Here is a 21,751-nt window from a genome sequence, read left to right as displayed (position 1 = left end):
AGATTTCACAAAGCCAGCTAGAAAAGCACCAGGCTGTCAAAGCAATTTTCCAATGGGGACGGTGAAATTAACACAGTGGCTTTTTTGAAACCTCTAATGCTCGGAGAACCTTGGGGATATAACATGCCCTTTTCCAATGTCAGCACCACGTGGAGGGCACTCGAGACAGCGCTGATGAAGTTGGAAAACCTATTGAAAAAAGACCTACAAGCCTGTTACACAACAAGGAACTGCCTGTCATAGACATATCTAGAAATGTCATAAAAGTTTGCTCCTGGTTGCACCTACTGCATACTAGCTGGCTGGCTGTTTCTAGGGTAGATCATAGTCATGTTTCTTATGAACAGTACCTTCAGAATTAAAAGGTATATATATGACCTCACCTGTCCTTCAAAGTCCTAGAAAAGTATTATCAGTGGATTTTGCTGAAGATAGAAACTAGGTCCCTAAACACTTGTTCACGCCAAAGCCCTGCCCATTATACTGTCAGCTATATCCAGTTATACCCAATTATGATGTGTGCAGATTTCAGAAAACTACCAGTACCTCGCTCTATAATCTTGAGGGGCACTGGGCAATTGTCACATAGTTACCTCCTCTGGAAAGGTCAATTGCATGCCTAGATGGTTCATTCTAGGTTAGTTCTGAGCTGGCAAAACCCTTTGTGGTTTCACCTCTAGAGAAAGTGGCAATGAGAGCAGAGTGTGATTCACCACTTTCCAAGTGCCTTCTCATTCAGTTCTATTCAGTTATAGGGCTTATTCAAAAGACTGTGTTCATCACAGCCACATCTATTTCACCAAGACACATCAGACAGTATCATACAGTGCCCTACTCAAAATTTTTCCCATAGTGCTCCCACCACCACCAATACATATTTTGAGAAGCTAGTGTTGGATAAAGTTACTTTTCATACCTGCATTGTAGGGATCAGAGATGCAGAAATAGCACACCTAACTCCCTGAATTAGATCCACATGGCCATCTCATACATTTTCACTGCCAGTACGTACGGTAAATTACAGAGCACAAGTATCAATTACTGATATTACACTGCCTAATTCTTCTTAAAATTCTCTCTGAAATCTTGCCCATAGTTTGGAAAGGCCTGTGTCTCCCCAATTTTCAGATGAACAAGTTTCTACTAACACAAGAGTGAATAAAATATGAGAGTTAGCCAAAGGCAATACAATATGAGTAACATCTGGAGCTAGAAAACAAAAATCTCAGATATTTTCAGGGAAAATAATCTTAAAACAGAAGGCTTTTTGACCACCAGATCAATGTTAATGTGGAATGCTTGAGGCAATACTAGATAAAGTATTTATGTGAACAGATATCCGTATCTCCATAAAAAACCGCTAACACCTACAAGCTCCCATTTCTTTCAAACACCATGAAAGGCCCAAAGTTCCCCATAAAGAATCACTTCAGATAAATGGGAAGGTTAATATCTCTCTTTGTCCCCCCCCCCATTTCAAGTTGTTTTCTGCTTGATTGCCTTCTCTCTTTTAAAAGACTACAATTTGCAACCTATGAATTCGCCCTCAGGTAGAAATGTCAAACCAAAAAACTAATAGAAACATTTACGTTTTGCATATAAATCTAAAGATTTCATCCTGGAGCTAATATTTAATCTCAGATTTACCCTGTTATAAATAATAAATAAAAATCATTCTTTTTACCATCTTGTTATCTTGCAGTGTTTTGCCACTAGTGTCAATCCGTTTAATATAATGTAATACATTTTGTTTTAAATGAATACATTTTATTTAAGTTTTGTTACCGCAAAAACTTAACGTTAGTAATAAAAACAGAGGGCTGTTCAGAGTGTTTAAATCGTTCACCTACTAATTGTTAATCCCAGAAGGAGAAAAGAAATAGTGCTTTTATTAGTATGTGTACATTTCTATTTTAGCATTCAGTAATAGCCAGTCGTTCTGGCATAGTCCTATACTAGTCAGAACACTGGAAGATAAGTAAGGTGATAATAAAGTGATGATTATATTCATAAGCGAAAGTGCTCATAAGCACATGATATATTATCAGACAATCATAAGTGATGTATTTCCTAATAAACATTTCCAAAAGTCCATTTCAGAGCACATGGTTCACGTTAGGAACCACCGTACTAGTTCTTAACATTGGTATGTTATATACCTTTGGGAACAAGAGGCAAATGAGCATGTTAGGTTTGGCAGATTCATCTACCTTTCTACTCCAGCTTGAACATCTTATTAGGTTGACACCTTTCTCAGGATATGTTGCAAAGTGTCCATTCACATCAGAACCATAGTACCACGTTCACACATTTCACTCTTAGACCTGTAGCATCCAAACAGTTAGCCTAATAATGACATCTTCACATTATTTGGTGCACAGGAGACATGCACAATCTTCCACAGAAAGAGAGCTGGTATCTTTGAGGACCAGTCAATTAGCATTCCAAGCCTTCTGAGCATGCTCTTCGGATGCATATGTTCACTACTGGGAGTCTATCTCTCAGGATCTCAACATATTTGTAGGTAGAAGAGTCTGGGATCCAGAAAGCCACTCTTTTAGCATCACTTGATAATTTCCCTAAGAAATCAGTTCTCAGGATGCGTTTCACTTTCACAGTTGGCCAAAGAGAGGGAGGAATGGGCAGGCCACATGAAATAGCAGTGGCACTGGTTTATTGTGTAGATAATACTTTTTTATTTGTATTAAATGAAACAAGATAGTACACTACACAGAAGTCCAGCACAAGATGTTAGCTGCTGTGTGCTCTTTGCACAGCTCAGCCTCCCAGAAGTGAGTTATTAATTAATAAAGAAAATGTGTGTATCTGAAATCTGTGGCTTTGTGGTCTGCTTTTATTAATGCAAGATCCTTTCCCATATGGTTTCCTTCCAAGCTTGTTTAAAAAGAAAAAGAAAAAACCTTGAAGCCTAGTCAGCACTGATGAGACACTCTTGGCCAATACAAAGTACCCCCCCCCAAATGGCTGCAATTGAAGTCACCCATCATTTTTTTACCATTTAGGCTGCTACTCCTGTAAATTCTACAACAAGCACCCAGTCCAACCCCCACCCCCCAGTTTTAGGCTGCAATCATCAAGCACACTATTGTATTTTGATTTGATTTACTAATTTCAAAAGATATATGTCACCTAAAATCCAGGTTTTCTGCTTTTTTGTTGGGCTACAAAACATTTTAGTCCTCTCCAGTGCTATTTTTCTAGAAAAAGAGGTGCTGGAACTCACATGTAACTCACCTCTTAGAAAGGTAATAGTGCCCACCTGAGAGGTGCTGGAACTGAGTTCCGGCTGAAGGATTACTATAGTGTTAAAATGGCTTTGGAATGTGCATCATTCCAGAATTAACACAGGCATGATAATATGAAGAGTCTTAGCACAGATTACCCTATCACCCAAAATAGGATATTTATAGCCTTTCCCCGGCATGGCTATGCACAGGCAACTGCAATGTTGCACTCGTCAATAAGGCAATGTAGCGTAGGGCCAATTCCACTCTCTCCAGTTTCCTGCTCTCTTCCCTCCCACTGAGCCCAAAATCAGACCAGGAAGCTGATGTGGCACAATCATGTTGCAAAAATGGAACTGATGCAAAGGATACAAGGCAAGAGCCAAAGGTGTAGGACAGTAGATTAAATAAATCAAAGCAGAATCTAGACCTCTGTTACAAGTGCTGACTAAGTAACCTACATGTGAATACAGCTCCAACAAGTGAGATACATGGAGCCAGAAGTCACCATGGCAATTAAACACAGTGCTATCATGCTGTCACCCAATTAGATCTTCTGGGCATCATAACCCTGAAGGAAGGGTTAATCCCTGTCCCTTCACAAACTTCATTAGCATTTCTAAGGAAATGAAACAGGCATGTAAAACAATGGTAAGGCTGGATATGCTAGGCCATAAATGTTACTAACACAAATATTTCAATCTGTTTACAAAGTGGCCTATTAAGTCCTTTTAGAAATCCACAGCCACAGCTATGCTCACCTTCTGCCAAGCAATTCCAGCATAAACAAATGAAAGGCAGCTAACACACTTGTTTTGACATTTACAAAGCCAAGGGTATTAGGGAGGCGGCAATTGCAAATAGATGCTCCACAGCAGCACGTAGCAAGATGGAGGGTGGGAAACACCATGTGGCGGTGAAAAATGCAAATTGGGGGTATTCTGCAGCTAGAGCCAATATCAGCTGAATTACAGTAATTCATTTTGATCAGACATTACAACTACATGAGGACATATTACAGAGAACTGGACAGGCACCATAGAAAAAAGCTTGCCCTTTTTCCTGTAATCCATAAGATTTATAAAATATACAGTCAATTTTATTCAACCCACACAGATCCTGGACAGGTCCTGCGAGTGTGATCCCACATTTTCCACCCCACACATTAAGCATCATGACTTTGACTGCATGAGCAGTGCTAATGTGTTCCTTATAGAACCAGCAAGAGGCACACTAAGCTTAGCAAATATATGGACTGCTGGGGTGGTCTAGGTCAGGCATGTGGACCCTGTAGCCCTCCAGATGATACTGAACCACAGCTCACATCATCCCCAGCCAGCATGGACAATGGTCAGGGGTGACATCTGGAGAGTTCCAGCTTGTCCTAAGTAGCCCCTTCAAAATTTGCAAGAGGTGCAAACTATTTGCAAAGCCTGGATGAAGAGTTAGCATGAAATTCCTGGGGGTGGATTTGAAAAATATCCAGTTTAAATCTCCCTGTAGTCTTTTTTTATTATTATTTAATGGATTCAGTGGCCATATCTCTCTCCAGACCCTAAACCTTCAACCCCACCTCGCCCCATCAAATTAAGGTACACAAGTAAGCAAGCAAACAAAGTAGTACATCTGTTTTTCAGAGGGGCTTCATGTTATGATGTAAATAGAGCATTTGAAATAAGAAGCATGTGCTGCGTCCTCACAAAGATGTAAAGTGGCGGGAAGGGCAGTTGAAATTATTAAGTTTCTCAAAGCAGTGTTTCAGCTGCACATATATTAGTCTCTGGTCTCTCCGGACACCCTGCTAAACTGCTTCACTAAGAACGCAATGAATGCCTTTGAAAGTGAGACTTGAGTTATATCCCGTGCAATATGTCCCCTTTCACAGCCAAGTCACTTGATTTAATAAAGAAAAACCTTATTTTGGACTCGCACTATTAGCTTGGGGGGGGGGGAGAAGGAAAAGTCAACACGGTCAGTCAGCACCGCTGCAAAAACTGAAATGCTAAACCCAGACAGCATCACAAATCCAAGTGTGCTCCCTTCTCTTGGACCCTTGACCCTTTCAATCCTTTTCTCAGACAAGAAGTAGCTGGAGGTTACTCCCCATCCCCATAACCTGCTTAATTATACACCCCCTCCCCTCAACCACTACTTAAGGAACTATGCAGGCTTCTCTATTTCACTTTACATTTAAAAGACTTCAGCAGAATCATTTATGGCCTTGTATAGATTTCTATAGAGCTTGTCCTGCTTGTCCTGTGCCTAGAAAACATGGGCCCGAGTGGTTTTCCCCTTGCCCTCCTCTTTCCCCAGGGAAAACCCACTCTTTAGTGCTAAATCAGAGAAAATCTCAATCCGGAGAAAACCCAAATTGCTGTTTGCTCCAATTGAGTTCTAAAGATCAGTATACCCTGGGGCACAGCAGCAGGATGAGAGGAAGTGTGGATAAGCCCATATTGTTATCCTGAGAAAACAACCTGTATGCCAAACATTACAAGTCCAGATGGCTTCTTGTTGAGCAGAAGATAAGTGGGTTGCTTTTTTAATAAACCCTACATTTGTACCTGCATCACAGTATGCAAGAGGGGCTTCACTTCCTAAGAAGAATATCACGGGAACTCACATTTCCCTGTGTCAGCAGAATGTCACTGCTCTAAATGCATAATGTGGTATGAAGCAGACAGTGTTTTGGAAACCGTCTGACACATAATGCATCGCTGGAAGGTTTGCACCTACTATGTCCTCTAGATGAAAGGTCATCTTACATTTTCTTTCCGTTTTCTCCATGCTTAGTTCTAGCACTTACTGTAGGTGAGACAAGAAAGGTAAGGTATTAGCATCACCAACCATGAGGCCACAGAGCTGGCCTCCTGTTTTAGCAGCATTGCTGCCACTTACCCTGACTTCACATCCTCCTGATATTGTTGAAGCTGGGGTGCTTCAGGTGTAACAGTGGCAGCAAAAAGTCAATTCAAATGAAAATTGGGAGGTTGGGGGCTGGACTGAGAATGCAAGAAGTCAGGCAGGCAGGCAAGCAAACAAACCGACAGACCGACATATTCACAGACTGGGACACAAGGAGGAACCAATAGCAAGGGCAAAATGAGAAAGTGGTTGGCTAGGCCCTGACCCAGGCAAACACCCTAGCATGACCTACAACTATGTACAGTATATCAGGACTAAACCAGTAAGAATGAATCAGATGTTGGAAGTGGGGGAACAAGGAAGGAAGAGCTGTAGCTCTGTGGCAAAGGACTTGCTTGACATGCGGAAGCTACCAGGTTCAGACCCTGGTACCTCTTGGCAGGGCTGAAATAAACAATATTTTCCCTTCTCCTCTCTCCCCAGGAATCTCCTGGTTTGAACCTTGGCTGATTTTGATAGGTGAACATGCAGTTGTCTCTACCTGCCATACAGTTTGGTAGGGGGTCAAAGTGGAGGCAGGAGCCACACTGGATATTTGTTGCTTTCAAGGATCTAATGAGCCAGGAGCAGAGAACTGCGCCACATAGTAGGTCAGACTATTTGTTCATCTAGCCCAATGTGTCTCTTCGGATTGGCAGCAGCCAATCTACCTGGTCTCAGACAGTGGTTTTACACAACACCTGCTCAACTCATCCTGTTTACTTAGAAATGCCAGGGATTGAAACAGCACTGAGCTATGGCCTCTCCCTGGTAACAAAATTAGCCTGCATAGGCCCTGAAGAATTTAGTTTTAATTATTTTATCAAAGCTATTCTTTGAAGTATAAATAACTCCCAGGATAAAGAACAAGCTGGTGACCTCACTTAGGTCTAAAGGCAGTTCTATGATTTGTAGGTCGTGATTCTGTGTTGTGTTTTTTGTTTGTTAAAAAAATCCTAATTACATTTTAAAAGTTACATTCATGGAATGAAATCTTTAGCTTTCATAAACTAGTGTAGAATGATTAAATTCAGATTCCCTTTGGCTTCACCATGTTACCAATCTGTCTGATGGATGCTTACTTAGGTGGAATAAAACCCACTGTTTTGCTTCATCTTTTTCAAAAATTGTAGATTAGATGCAGGATAGGCCTACAAAGGCTTCCAGTAACAGCAAATTTGCAGTTTTCCCCATTCTCGCTTTTCCCCATTCCCTTTGCTGACTTTGCATCCTCTGCATAGTGAGACCATTATATGCGCCTAATGTAAAATAAATATTCCGTCGCTATTCTCATGTTACCACCTATAAAGGCAAATGTCTGTGAAAAAAATCAAAGGCAAATAAAATGTGCTTGGTTGCAGAAAACAAACCAAGAACTATCAATGTCCTTTGGGGTTGCTCAAGCAACAGTATGCATAATACTTAGGTTTCTTCAAGAATAATATCCCCCTTCTGCTGCTTCTCCCTCCCTTCCCCCATTTTTCTTCTATCTTGGCTTCCTAATTCATGTCTATATGCAGTGCTTGCCTAATACCATGCTTTGTGGATGTGCTATTAGCACAATTATAGGCATTGCCCACTAAACCCAGGAGTGAGATCCCAAACTGTTATGCCATACCAAAGTAGCAACATTCCCCTTTGTTCAAAAGTTGTTCAAACTGCATTTATGAAGTTGGAAGACAAATACAATGAGAGGAAAAAACAAGCTCTAGCAGCCATACATTCAGCAAGTACCACAATAGTCACCCAGCAATTAAGTACCGTTTTTCCAAATGATGTTTAGACTTCATGGCTGTAAAAAGATTTTGGTTTATTTGATGGCTTCTAAAACCTAAATCGCAGGATGTGCTCCTCCACAAGCAAAGGGAACTCTATGAATCCCTACCAGTGATGCACCATGAAATGTAGCATATAATGCCATCTATTTTCATTTTGATGAAATATGGGTATCAAACTGGGACTCCCTAACAAAGATGATGGTACAACAGATGCTTTTCCTGTTGCTGGTGTTATATAAACTAGATCACAAACAGAAAACCTCTGCTGTACGCAAGGAGTATTTGTGCACAGTTCATTGTGAAATGAAATGGAGAACAAGCTGCATTCATTCCCACATCTATCTTCTTACAAGGGTCCATGCATGTCTGCATAGATGTGTGCATTCTCTCTCAACAGATCAGCACATGATATGCTGATAGGGTGATTAAAATATATTTACACTTGGAGGGTATGGAGGGTATAATTTGTTTTTATTTGTTTTTTAAAAAAATTATGCTCCTGATCTTGCATGCAATGTATTAGTTAGGACTATATTGGTGAAAAAACAATTACCGTGGGAGCACCAATCCAAAGTATTTATTATACTAGCCCAGCCCAGCCCAAAACAATAACATTTTAAAAGATTATCTTAAAATTTAGTCCAAGTTTTATCATTTCCTCAATTACTAAGACTTCTGCACCACTGTGAAATTAAATGCCTTCGCTTGTATTGGTCCTGAGCCTTTTAAGGCAGCGATAGAGTTCTGGAAGAACGCAGCTTACAAGGACAGCCAAATCCTGGATCCCTCACATCACCCGATCTCTCATAAATTTCCAAATCTTTTTTAAAAATTGGATTGCCTACCATTTGCATTTTAAATATGCAACCCTTTTGAAGGTTGCTTCACAGCCAGAAGTTTTGTAGGTGGAGGTTAATGAAAACTGTAAAATTCTTGTAATTTTATTTGCAAGTTACATTTTCAGGTTTTCGGGGACTCGTGCATTCCTTACATCAGGGAACAGCACATATAATGTGGTCATAAATCTGCCCAGGTGGAGATACCGTAACTTTAGCATAGCGTATTAATTTTCTTATTGAGTTCCACATTGGTAAAGCAGGTAGGGTCCTAGGAAATGATGCCTTCTGCAAAACATGTTTCTGAGATGGAGAGCATCTCTAGGTAGCAAACAATGTACCCTGGCCTGTGCGTATGAATAGGTTTTGCCTCCAGTTCACATATTGTGAAGCTAGCTTTCTAATACAAAAGGAGACATTTGTTCTTCACTACACAGTTAAAGCTTTATGATCCCACTTTGAAAATGTTCTAATTACCAGCACTATTCAATGTTTGTCATTAATGCCTCCAACTCCAAAGCAGGTGTAAAAAAGCAGAAATTATACTTTGCTATTGTTCACATGCACACAAAATACCACCAGTGCTATTCTTTTAGATCTGTCATCATTTCCAGTGAGGCTAACAGATTCCAATCACTTGTATGATCTTCTTAGCAGATGAATCACTGCTCATATATACGGTCTAAGAATGCCACCCCCACCCCTTTTTGTAATATCTTGGTCTAGGGAACAAGCAAAGCTTTATTTTACACTAAACTTATGCCAGAGTTTCTAGGATGGGATTTGCAATTTCCACACATACGGATAAGGATATAAAGAGGTAAACAAGGGCTGATAAGCAGCTTTTCTGTTTGTAACATTTATTCTAGTTGTCCTTTCTTGTTGACCTTAAAAGGAAGGATTTCGCCAAAGCTCTAACATCCTGTTCAAGGAGCAAACCCTATCTATTTTAGGGGCTTATGGAGACTCTATTACCTTGTTATCTGAGAACCTCACAAACTGTAATGCATTTATAGCCACAACCTCCTTCTGAGGCCAAGAAGGGTAGTTTACTGTCATCATCCTACAGACAAGAGACCAGGGGATTTTGGACTGTCATCCTATGCATGCTTAGCTGGGAGTAACACCCACTGAACCCAATGTGATTTACCTGCAAGTAATGCACAGGATTGCAAGCAAATTGCAGGCAATTAATGAATCTTATCTATGTATTGGAGTCATAACATGTCCATGCACTGAGCAAATTATGTTTTCTGCTTATAGTTTTTCCCTGTATGATCATGTAAACAGCATCACCATACTGATCACAACACAGTGCCCTTCTGTATAGGTTCTCCTCAACCTCTTCTTTCCAAGGGGACATTAAAAAATCAGGAGTACCATGTGGAAGGGATTGCAACCTTAGAAGGTCCACAGAACTATGCATTTACTTCCCTTTTAAAATGTAATAAATATTCCATGTGACATTTAATGCTTGACCTAGATATGGAAATATCTCGGATGCCTTTGCTAAAACATGGTTTGTTGTCTTGATTTTCCATGAACAAGGAAAGACACATAACCTCTACCAGATTTCCACCCAAATAAATCCATGCATGTGATAAGAAGTAAAAGTGGCACAGGAAACATTCTCCCTGGACACGTCTGTAGTACTTGCTAGGAAACTTTTGCAAAGCACAGAAAAAGGTCTAACATGCAGGAATGTGCTCTGTGTTATCTTCCAAAACCTGCACTGGAGAAGAAGAAAAAAGAACCAGACTATGGAGGTAAGGCAAGGGAGTATCCTGCACAGGACTGTCTCAAGCAGGTCGGGCGCCCTGGCGCTGAGGTGCGGAGATCGCTCCGGCGCCCCCGCCCTCGCAGCACGGCTTCCGCACGGCTTCGCCGCGCAGCACACCCCCCCCCTGTCGGCGCAGCGCCCTGGCGCCCCGCACCACCAGGACTATACCTAGAGCCGGGCCTGATCCTGCAAGAGGACGTAGCTAAATGGAATCTTGAACGGAAGCACTCCACACAGCAACCTTTTGTTTCAGGTCTCACATTGGACCTTGTTTCCATGCTTAGTCAGTATCATGCATATTACAGCCCCTTCTGCACTACACATTTAAAGCACTATGGTCCCACTTTAAACAGTCATGGCTTCCCCCCAAAGAATCCTGGGATCTGCAGTTTGATAAATGTGCTAAGAGTTCTTTGGAGATTCCTGTTCCCCTCAGAGTGGTTTAACAAGTCAATTTCTCTCCTCAGGGGAATTTTGGGAATTGTAGGTCTGCCATGGAAATAGGGGTCGCCTAACCAGTGCTTTGTTATAAGAAAAAACTGCTCCTTTCCCCAAGAGCCTGTATAGAGTCCTTATGTAGGTTCTCTATCAGTAGGAGAAAATAACAAGAGGCCAACTAGAGAATATTGAGAAGTAAAGCGGCTAGTAAGCCTTTATTAAACTGTTGCAACAGGGTGCTTACCCCCCCCCATTCAGGGGGGGGGAGGAACCCAGAGCATTGGTGTGCAAGCTCTTATATACGTAGACTTTTGAAATTGCCACCCTGTAGCTCAAGGCCACCCCCCAATACCTCATACATACATCACTACAGCAGAAAGCCTGTCTGCCAGGATATCTCATAATGGTCACTGATTGCTTTTACCTGGGCATCCTGGCCATTCTTTTATAATGGTAAATATTGACATCCTGGGCATCAGTGAACTAAAATGGAAGGGAATGGGCGAATTCAGTTCGGATGACTATCATATCTACTACTGTGGGCAAGAATCCCGTAGAAGAAATGGAGTGGCCCTCATAGTCAACTGCTCACTGGAAGGACAGATCGTGAAGCTGAGGCTCCAATACTTTGGCCACCTCATGAGAAGAGAAGACTCCCTGGGAAAGACCCTGATGTTGGGAAAGATTTAGGGCACTAGGAGAAGGGGACGACAGAGGACGAGATGGTTGGACAGTGTTCTCGAAGCTACCAACATGAGTTTGACCAAACTGCGGGAGACAGTGGAAGACAGGAGTGCCTGGCGTGCTATGGTCCATGGGGTCACGAAGAGTCGGACATGACTAAATGACTAAACAACAACAACAACAAATACTCAGTTCCTGAATCCGGGTCACAAGCTCACCTTATTCATTCACAGATACGCCCTTAAGACAGGATTTGTGAGCAAAGAGACAATGGAGAGGTTTTCCCATTTCCTTCCTCCTTGCAGGGAAACGTTTGAGGTCAATTTGGGAGAGTCAAAATGGTTTCAGGACTGTTTTCCTGTACTATTTCAGACATGTGGTTTATATATTTATTTATGTATGTGTTTGCCTGATACATTTATGAACATTTATTTTACATCTTAGACCTTATAATTCTCATAACAGTACCATTGAGTAAAAAGGTAAAGGGTAAAGGGACCCCTGACCGTTAGGTCCAGTCGCAGACGACTCTGGGGTTGCAGCGCTCATCTCGCTTTACTGGCCAAGGGAGCTGGCGTACAGCTTCTGGGTCATCATGTGGCCAGCATGACTAAGCTGCTTCTGGCGAACCAGAGCAGCACAAAAGCACTGCTCCGAACAACACTCAGCACCCTTCGCAAACTACAGTTCCCAGGACTCTTTGGGGGAAGCTACAACTGTTTAAAGTAGCATGATATAGCTTTGAACATATAGTGCGGATAGTACCCAAGTTCTAGCGCACCAAATGTTTTGCATTCTCAAGCTTAGCTTCACTCAACAGATACTTTTCATCGGCGAAGAATCTGGCTGTCTTTTCTCGGCTTGTTAAACTCTTTTGAAAGGGAAAGGGGAAAGAAAGGAAAGGAAGCCAAAGGGCACATCAAAATATGGTCCTGTGTGTATATTAATGTTTCCTGCTGCTCTGCTATGCGGAGACCAGCTCAGAGAATGCAGATATCTGTCAGGGACAAAATATGATGGGCCACCCATCAGCCTTCTCATTAAATAGCACTTGTAGCCTCTGTAATTCTATCAATAGAGTAATCAGAGCTGCCATGTCTCAGGATTTGATAGAACAGCGGGAGCTGGGAAATGAAGACTGACATTGTTAACAAAGCCACTTCTGCCACTTAATGCCGAGGGAAGCAAGCAAAAAAAAAAGTTTATTTGTCTATCCACAAAAAGAAGAGAGGAAGAAGGCAGGAGTGGCTAAGTGTGAAGTCTGGGGTGACAAGCTTTGGAAACTTTCTTTTTCTTCTTCTAGGGTTGCCCTTGATCTAATCAATTCCACTTTGATATTTTGTCTGTTTTTTGCATTTATTCCACCATGGGTTGACATCATGCAATCTAGATAACCGAATTCATGAGCAAAAATAAAAGAGGGAAGGCGAAACCAGGCAGGGCAGATATTTCCCATCGAAGGAGAAAGAACCTAATTCCCTATGGAGAGGGATTTCAATGAAGAGATTTAAAAAATCAAGATGCTAATGTCAAGTCCTCAGTAAGGCAACTTTTTGAAAAAATGTAGCAAGAGGCTAAAAGGCTTAGCTTCCAACTGCAGGCGGATTAAGGATGCATACAAAGGGCCAGTGATAGGAGATGAAAGAAAGGCAACATGAAAAATCAGAAAGAAGAAATGAGGATGGAGATGGAGAGGTTGGAGACTTAAACCAAGTTGCTGGGTTCTCTGTGCTGGTGATTGGCCTGAAGTTTTGAGGCTGGGGGAGATAGCCATGTTTTTTCCATGGTTTTTTCCATGGCCTGCCCAACCTAAAGTTAAAGAGAGAGAGAGAGAGAAACCAGTGGCACACTATTACCTCACACAAGTGTGGGGCCAGTGAAAACCAGCATGGTGTGGTGGTTAGAGTCTTGGACTAGAGTTCAAATCCCCATTCAGCTATGAAGCTCATGTGGTGAACTTGGACCAGTTAAACACCCACAGCCTAACCTACCTCACAAGGTTTTTGTGGGGATAAAATGAAGAGGGGAATTCTGTAAGCCACCTTGAGCTCCTTAGAGGAAAGTTGGGATACAAATCTCATTAATAAATGATGCCAATACTAATACTAATACTAATAATACTGAAGTCCTATTAGGCTACAGCAGCATGAACATGTCCTTTGTTGGCACCTAAGGATGGCTCATCCCCCAGAAAGTTTTCTTTCTGGTCTAGAACAGATATGATTTGTGACATATAATCAGATCCCCCCCCCCAGTGGTGCTGGCGAGAGGTATCCTTAGTTCTTTATATTGTCCTGCTTTTTTGACCCCACTTCCTCCTCCCAAAGAAGCTGCTATTAGATCAGTAGCAGGGCTAATTGCACCTTTGGGAGGCAGGGTAGATTTGGGGGAAACAGTGCAAAGCTAAAGGGTTAAACAGAACCCCCAGGTCACCACTGCTTTGAATCTTTGAAAATTGAGCCTCCTCCAACCGCCCAGAGCTGCTTCCACAGGGCGGGCACCTCTGCTGAGAAAGCCCTCAGCCTTGTTCTCTGTAACCTTACTTCTCGCAGTAAGCACTATTCTAAGACACTATAGAAATTGAAATGAACCAGGAGCTGGGAAAGAGTACACAGGCCTGGAAACTGCATTGGGATACACAAATTTGCATAATTAAATATGATACAATAGAAGTCTGCTTCAGGGATACAAATGCAGCTAAAATCTCTACAGTATTTAAAGTAGTGGTGGATGCTTCCAAGATGGGATCTTCTCCTCTGTCCTTAAAGCATCTTCACTTTGTTTCAGTAACCAATAGAAGCCAACTTCAACTAAGCAGACACAATGCATTCATCCTATTTAAATTTCCAGTAGCATGAAACTTGAGAGAAAAGGGTAAAAAAGAAAGAAAGAAGCTAACCACTTCGAGAAGGGAAAGGACTGGCTGGAGGAGAAACAAACCACTTATTTTCCCTCAGTAAGTATTTGAAAATTGGATAGATTGAAAACAAATGCTTAAGGATGTTTCAGTACAGCATGCTTTCTAGGACTCAGTTTCCAAATTTTTCAGATTATATATTACAATTAAAGTAATGCTGAAAGCAGGTTAAAACGAACTCAACTGATGCCCATAACAGATTCAGGGCTATAAACGATCACAGATGTTCACATCGGCCTAGACATACCACTGGAATACAAACTCTGGTCATTTTCTAATTTCCATCATTAATACCACTAATTATATGTTTCTGAGGAGAAGATCCAAGATTTAGAATTAAGAGAGGAAATCTAGTTCATCGTAATCCACTCCTTTCAATTAAGGCCATAATACACCACGCAGTGGGATTGCTAGACAGAATGATAACATTACAAATTGCTCCCTTTGAACAATCTGCCAGGTGCAAAGTGCAGCCAGTTCTTAGACAGCACCAAAAAGGATCAGCAAGCCTAGCTGTGCCTTCTTTCCTCCCATGTTACTTTGGAATACGTTGCTTTCCCAGTTAGGGGGAATTTTAAAAGGGACTTTTCAAATTTGAGGTCACACAATACTCTGTTGACCGCTTCCACAAGGACCTGCACCAACAAAATGAAAGCATGTTCTACAGGCCAGTGGCTGCCCTGGGGGCAGAGTGATGTCTAATGTAACACTTCAGCAGCAAATACTTCACATTTAAGAAAGAGATTTAAAAACTCTTCCTGAATGGCAGAGATTATTCAGCTTCCCTAACTAAGCAGCATGTTCTGAACAAGCAACTTTTGTTCAGAAGCAAAAGCCCTTCTTGAATATATGATTATCTCTCCTCCTCCTCCTTCTTCTTCATTATGCAAAAAAGATGACTAAAACAGTAGCAGAGTGATTGCTGGTAGAGTTAAAATCAGAGACCAAAAAATAAATCAGTATTATTAGCTCCCACTCCAAGAGGTTCTTCTTTTAATGAAAATAATAACTCTATACTCCCATCTACGAAAGTGTGCAATATAATTCACATTTGAAAAGTTTCCAACTATCCATTTTTATCAGAGTACTATTCAACCTAATAGATCCTCAGTGTCATCAAAGGTACCTTATGTTTCTGGTCAATTATTCTGAACTTTGTTTCAAGTGGGGTGTACTTGATGTAGAAAACTTGACAGCTCTTTTGGAGGAAGCTGGGTCAAAAGTATCTTGTTCAATTTTCAAAGGAATAAAATGGAAAAGATTTACATCTAGTTCACTTTAAAAATAAATAGGATGAAAAATGTTGATGGGTTTGTTCATTGTGACTGAGTAATTGGGTTTATCTTTTCTTAAAAGTGGGTTTAGATTTGACCTGAACTGAAACTAATGCCTTGTTAAAGGGTGCTCAACTCTACAGTATTTTGCAACTGCTTAATATCCCTAAAACATAACTTGTATCATGATTAGTCTGCTAATTAATAGAAAATATTAAATATTAAATCAAATGGCAACCTTAGTTTAAACACCCACACTAACCTGTGTGCTAGCAACCCTGGAATAAGATAACAGTTCATGGATCTAGTCAATCTCATTATTACAACCAGTCTTGGGAATATATTTTCCAACAGAGTAAAATATTGGATTGGATGGCTAAAAATTTTATTTAGCTGACAGCCACAGAAATAAGAGCAATTCCCCAAAGACAGGAGAAACACCACTTTTGCTCTTTTTGTTCTGCCTTGAAATAAGTATCTCATTTGAAAAGGAACTTCTGGAGAGTTATGTAATGAATGTCATGCAGTTGTAGAAATTGCCAAGAGAAGGCCCTGGTGCTTTTCTGCCCCAGAGTTGTGTACATTTCTACTGGGGTCATAGAAGGACTGATGTTATTTGTCCAACAAGCCCAACATCACAGACAGGATACACTGCACTAGTAAATCATGTGTCAGCTAGCATGTTTTTCCCATTTTATTCCAACCCAGCCCTTCTATTTTTGGCACACCTATCAACTAATTATATATTTTCACAGGTGATATTTTGGAGATTGTTAATGGAAAACAGCCACTCTGTCCAAAATAGTGCAGAGATTTTTTTTTCTTCAGAAAAACATCTGAAACCCATTATCAGGAAAGATACATACCAGTAGATTATGAAAGCAAAGAGTGTCCAGTGCTGAGGGTATTGCTGTAAATAGAGGACATCTCTGATTTTAAATGTGATAAAGAAACAGACACAAGCCAGGCAACCAAGACTTTTGGATTTAGCACGAACAATTGCAGAAAAAAAGCTAAATTTAGAATAGATGCTGGTGAATCCCTTAAACCTAAATAATATATAGCGTGGACTTATATTGAGTTCTGTCAACAAAGACAAAGATCTATCATCAGAAATGGAGAGACAAAAGTTCTTCAGAAGAGAGTTTTTAAATAAACACATTGTCTTTCACAACAAATTTAAAGTTAACTCTCCTCATAACAACATAAGCCACTTCTTTACTCTTTACTGTTTTTATAGTAAAGACATGCACTCATTCCTAGGTAATCCTCAGGTAGCCTCCCATTCAGATACTGACCAGAGCTCAACCTGGTCAGCAAGGTGGAAGCATCATGTGCTCTCATACTATGTCTATGATCCACAGTATGCACTCAACATGTAGAGAGACATGGTTTCATGTACATTTTTCTATGGGTATCACGTAATTATAAAAGCAAGACACAACAACCCTTGTTACAAAAAGTCTAACACCATCAGACATTTGCTTGCGTTGAATATCTTACTGCTTATCTTCTACCTTTAGGACACGATCATGTTTTAAAGCCTAGTATCATGTTCAATGTGTGTGTGACAGAGAGAAACTGAGGCACCACTGCGTTGACAATGCCTCCTCCATCATTGCTCTGCATTATGTTTCTCAAGCATACGCAACAGCTGGGGCTGTGTGTGCACATATATTATGGTCCCACTGAAAGAACAGCACCCTAAGCTTTCAAACAAATTTTGCCACTTGATCATGAAAAACGCACACACCACATTTCCATGCCCACAAACACCTAGGTTCATACACAATGTGTGGTTGAGAACAAGACACAACCAGTAGGAAAGAATAAACATTCCGTGTTCTCATAGAATAATTTAGTTAATGTTTAAAAACTAAATATGAGACATGTGTCTCTACTTCATATCAATCTCAAGACCCTGCCTGGCCCAACCTAACACAGGTCATTTTTCGAAGCAAGAAGGTTACCTCAAGACTTGATTTCTTGAAAGTGTGTGTGTGGCCTGCATCTCCTTACCTGGGAGAAGTTCAGCCCATTCAGTGGATGGCATTGCTCTTCCACCCTCTCCACGGCTCCTGTCCTTTTCTTCATCCTCTCTGCCTCCTGAGCCAGGTAGAGGTCCAGTACGGGCACCCCACGGGAACGGATATCTATCTCCGTGAGGGAGTTGACCATCAGCATCACCCAGATGGGCCTTTTGCGCTCCCAGTTCCCAGCAATAGCATTGAAGAGGTAATCGGCATAAAGACCTTTCCCCCGTTGGTCTGGCGTCATCCAGTGAGGGAGCATCAATTTGACGTACTCAAGGTGGCGCTTGAGGCGGTGGTAAAGATCCCGGGGGAGCACGTTTTGCAAGTTCTCCCCGTGGGGTAGCAGCTGACAGCTTGCCAGGCCTGAAATGGTGTAGGGGTCAGTGAGGTCCAGCTCAAAGTACACACTGGAACTGGCTTGGAAAGCAGATTTTGAGTTCTCGGGGACAAAGTCCCACACGCGTGTGAAAGGCACATGGATTGTTCCAAATAGATAGGCTGGAGGGTCCCTCCGGATTGTCCAAAGGAAAGAGTTCAAGTCTCTTTGCTAGGGAAAAGGGAATGAAAAAAGAAGGCAAGATTCAGTTTGGTGTAAAGCACTGAGAAAAGTATATTCAGGACCATGGCGGGGGGGGGGGATGGTGCAAACAGGAACTGTCCATCAGCATTGTGGTTGAAATCACTTCCTATGGCGTAACTTTGCAAACTGTATTGAGGGCTGCCATTGTACACAATATCCTAGCCCTAACCATGCTGGCATGAAAGCAAGTTATCTACTGGAATCAGTATAAGACTGGTAGGACTGAAGCGGCAATGTGCAACGTGTAGGCCTGTGGATATGGTATGTGTATGGAAAGTCAAGCATGACTGCAAATCAGAGTTCATCGACGCTGTGGTTATTCTACTGAAACCAGTAAAACTATCCCAGCATGACCTTCTCTGGGTTAAGTGGATCCTGGATTGCATCCATAATCTCACATAGTCTGCAATTAAACATGTGAGCAGACAAGTAGAAAAACCATGCATTCAGGAAAGAAAGATAAAATATAGGATGAAGGCTCAAAGTTGCCTGATTAGTTATGCCTTATCAACGCATTTAATGTTCCTTTGTGATTAAAAGAGTGGTAAAACTGAGTGGATCATTATACCAATAAAACTGCAGTCTTTTATTTACAATTAAGTGGTATTCAAATTCAATTAAGTAATATAAATAAAACAAAGCATCTTTTTAAGAAACAAAAACCTTATGATTTAAATTTATGAATGAAGTGGAGATTATTGTATAGATTCACAGAAATATCTTATTCGTGTGAGAATGAATGCAAGCATTACATTTGTGGGGGGGGGTGTTGGGGAGGGGAGAGATTTTGAAAAGATATACCCATACACACCCATAAACACTCATACTTCAAACTGGATCAAAGAATCTTTATATATCTATCTAGGTAGAAATCCAACCCAGGGTTAGAGCTTCTGGTCATTTATGCCTTCATTTGATATTTACAGAAACCCACTGTGCTATACAATGTAAAGTTTCAGCTTGGAGCAAATTTGTTTATTGACAAATATGGATCACTCTGCAGGGGAATTCTCCTACACAATCCCCCATTGACTGCCCTTTTGAATTGTTCCTATGAACCATAACTTACAAGCAGCATTTTTTTATTTTTTAAAAAACCTCATTACATTGTTTATGAAAGTTGAATACAACACATACCCCTAGTCTATTCAGTGCAGAAAATTAAAGATTTCAACATAACTAACAGGATTTTGCAGGAAATCAATATCCCTCCGGAGATCTAAAGGATCTGTGAGACTGTTGAAATACGAAATTGTGGCCATGGGGAAGTTGACAAGCCTGCCACACACGGGAGGAGAGAAAGAGTTACCTGGCAAATCTCAACTAATTTGCCAATGTTTCTTGAACTCTTGGAATAAGATTTCCATTATCTGGCATTGGTTGACTATTTTGCAAGTCTAGACTGGAAGAAGAAGAAGAAGAAGAAGAAGAAGAAGAAGAAGAAGAAGAAGAAGAAAGAAGAAGAAGAAGAAGAAGAAGAAGAAGAAGAAGAAGAAGAAGAAGAAGAAGAAGAAGAAGAAGAAGAAGAAGAAGAAGAAGAAGAGGAGGAGGAGGAGGAGGAGGAGGAGGAGGAGGAGGAGGAGGAGGAGGAGGAGGAGGAGGAGGAGAGAAGAAGAAGAAGAAGAAGAAGAAGAAGAAGAAGAAGAAGAAGAAGAAGAAGAAGAAGAAGAAGAAGAAGAAGAAGAGGAGGAGGAGGAGGAGGAGGAGGAGGAGGAGGAGGAGGAGGAGGAGGAGGAGGAGGAGGAGGAGGAGGAGGAGAGGAGGAGAAGAGAAGAGAAGAAGAAGAAGAAGAAGAAGAAGAAGAAGAAGAAGAAGAAGAAGAAGAAGAAGAAGAAGAAGAAGAAGAAGAAGAAGAAGAAGAAGAAGAAGAAGAAGAAGAAGAAGAAGAAGAAGAAGAAGAAGAAGAAGAAGAAGAAGAAAAGAAGAGAAGAAGAAGAAGGGCGAGCGAAATTTATTGCTAAGTGGTACCCAGGGACGGGAAGACAAAGTGTCCTGACCGGTAGTAGTCCAACTACTCCTGTTTCGCGCCAACAGTGTGCTAGGGGCTGTGCAATCCGCAGAAGGAAAGAAGGGCATTGCTTCCTTTCCCCAAACCTGCTCGCTCGATCCCACCCCACTTCCTCAGGTGTCGAGGGGCACAACTTCTGCCTCCCTGGGGGGCGGGGGGGGGCGGACGATGGGCGCTCCCTGGTAGGAGCCATATCCATCTATCTCGCTCGCTACCTCTCTAGTTGGAGCAGCCAGGAAAGGCAGTAACTGACCCGCGTAATTGGCCCGCGCCTTAGTGTAGTGCGGATGTTGCGGAGGAGTGGTTATCTTTAGCAACCTAAGAAAGGGACACTGGCACTAAGGGTCGTCGCTGGGGACCATCGCAGTAGAAGGAGAGTCCCAAAGTTGACGGTGGCATGTGGCGCTGCCTCTGCGCCGGATTCCCCCTTTAAACACCCGCAGTCACTGACCCCCCCCCGACCCCCGGGCCTCCCCCCCCCAGCTCACCGATCGGGGCAGCTCGCAGCGCCCTGGGTCCATCTGCTGGCGCCTCCTGGGCTCCGGGCGCGCCGACGCCGGCAGCACCCCCCCGACGACAGCCAAGCACATCAGCGCCAGGTGGGGCTCCATCCTGCTCCTCCCGGGGGACCCGCCTTGCCGGCTGTCTTCAGAGGGAACTCTCCGCCCGGTCTCGCCTCGGGTGCTTCGGTCCCGGCCACGGTCCCGTCCGCATCTGACAAGTGCAAAAATAAAATAATAGTAGTAATAGTAATAATGAAGGGAAGAGGGAGCAGCTGAAGCCCTTTCTAGCTTGCAAAAAGGGACGTGGGGCTTAAATGGCCCCACAAGGGCGATCCTGGGGGTCCCGGCGTTGATCCTGAGCCTCTGTCATGCCTGGGGGGCAATGGGACTCATCGGCGCAGTAAACTTTCTGCGCTGCCCAGGAGTTGCTTGGGTCTCTACCCGCCCCCCCTCTCCGCCTTCAGAAGGAAGGAGGTGGGAGAGTCAAGGTTTGTCTGCGAGGGGGGGGGGGCGGAGGTGGTGCCGATCCCGGGTTTGAGATGGCGAGAGACTGAGGGAATGCTATTTGAACAGGCACAGGAAGGCGGGCACTGCTGTGGATGTCATCATGTCAGTTTTCAAACACGGCGAGGAAAAGCCAGGAGGCCAAAAAGAAGGGAGAAAAAGGGGGGGGGGAGAGAAACAACTTCGCAGCAACTTCCAAACTTTCCCAAACTTTTCCTTCCTATCCCGCCTGCGACTTCGCGGCGGCCAAGCCTGGAGAAGGCGGCT

General features: G+C 42.3%; 1 protein-coding gene across 1 annotated transcript in view; it reads right to left on the bottom strand.

Annotated features, from left to right (window-relative positions):
• Nucleotides 1-21,543, bottom strand: part of TRABD2B (TraB domain containing 2B) — a 252,036-nt gene extending 230,493 nt beyond the window's left edge. Inside the window, exons 1-2 of the mRNA XM_035121644.2 lie at nucleotides 20,966-21,543; nucleotides 17,876-18,436 (exon numbers count right to left, since the gene is read on the bottom strand). Of these exons, the coding sequence (XP_034977535.1) occupies nucleotides 17,876-18,436; nucleotides 20,966-21,088 (684 nt within the window). The 5' untranslated portion in view covers nucleotides 21,089-21,543. The remainder of the gene's footprint in view (nucleotides 1-17,875; nucleotides 18,437-20,965) is intronic.
• Between the last annotated feature and the right edge of the window lie 208 nt (nucleotides 21,544-21,751).

Source organism: Zootoca vivipara, chromosome 7 (assembly GCF_963506605.1).
Source record: "Zootoca vivipara chromosome 7, rZooViv1.1, whole genome shotgun sequence".
Taxonomy (NCBI): domain Eukaryota; kingdom Metazoa; phylum Chordata; class Lepidosauria; order Squamata; family Lacertidae; genus Zootoca; species Zootoca vivipara.
The sequence above is the reverse complement of the archived record's forward strand: the minus strand, read 5'-3'. Positions and strand labels throughout refer to the sequence as shown.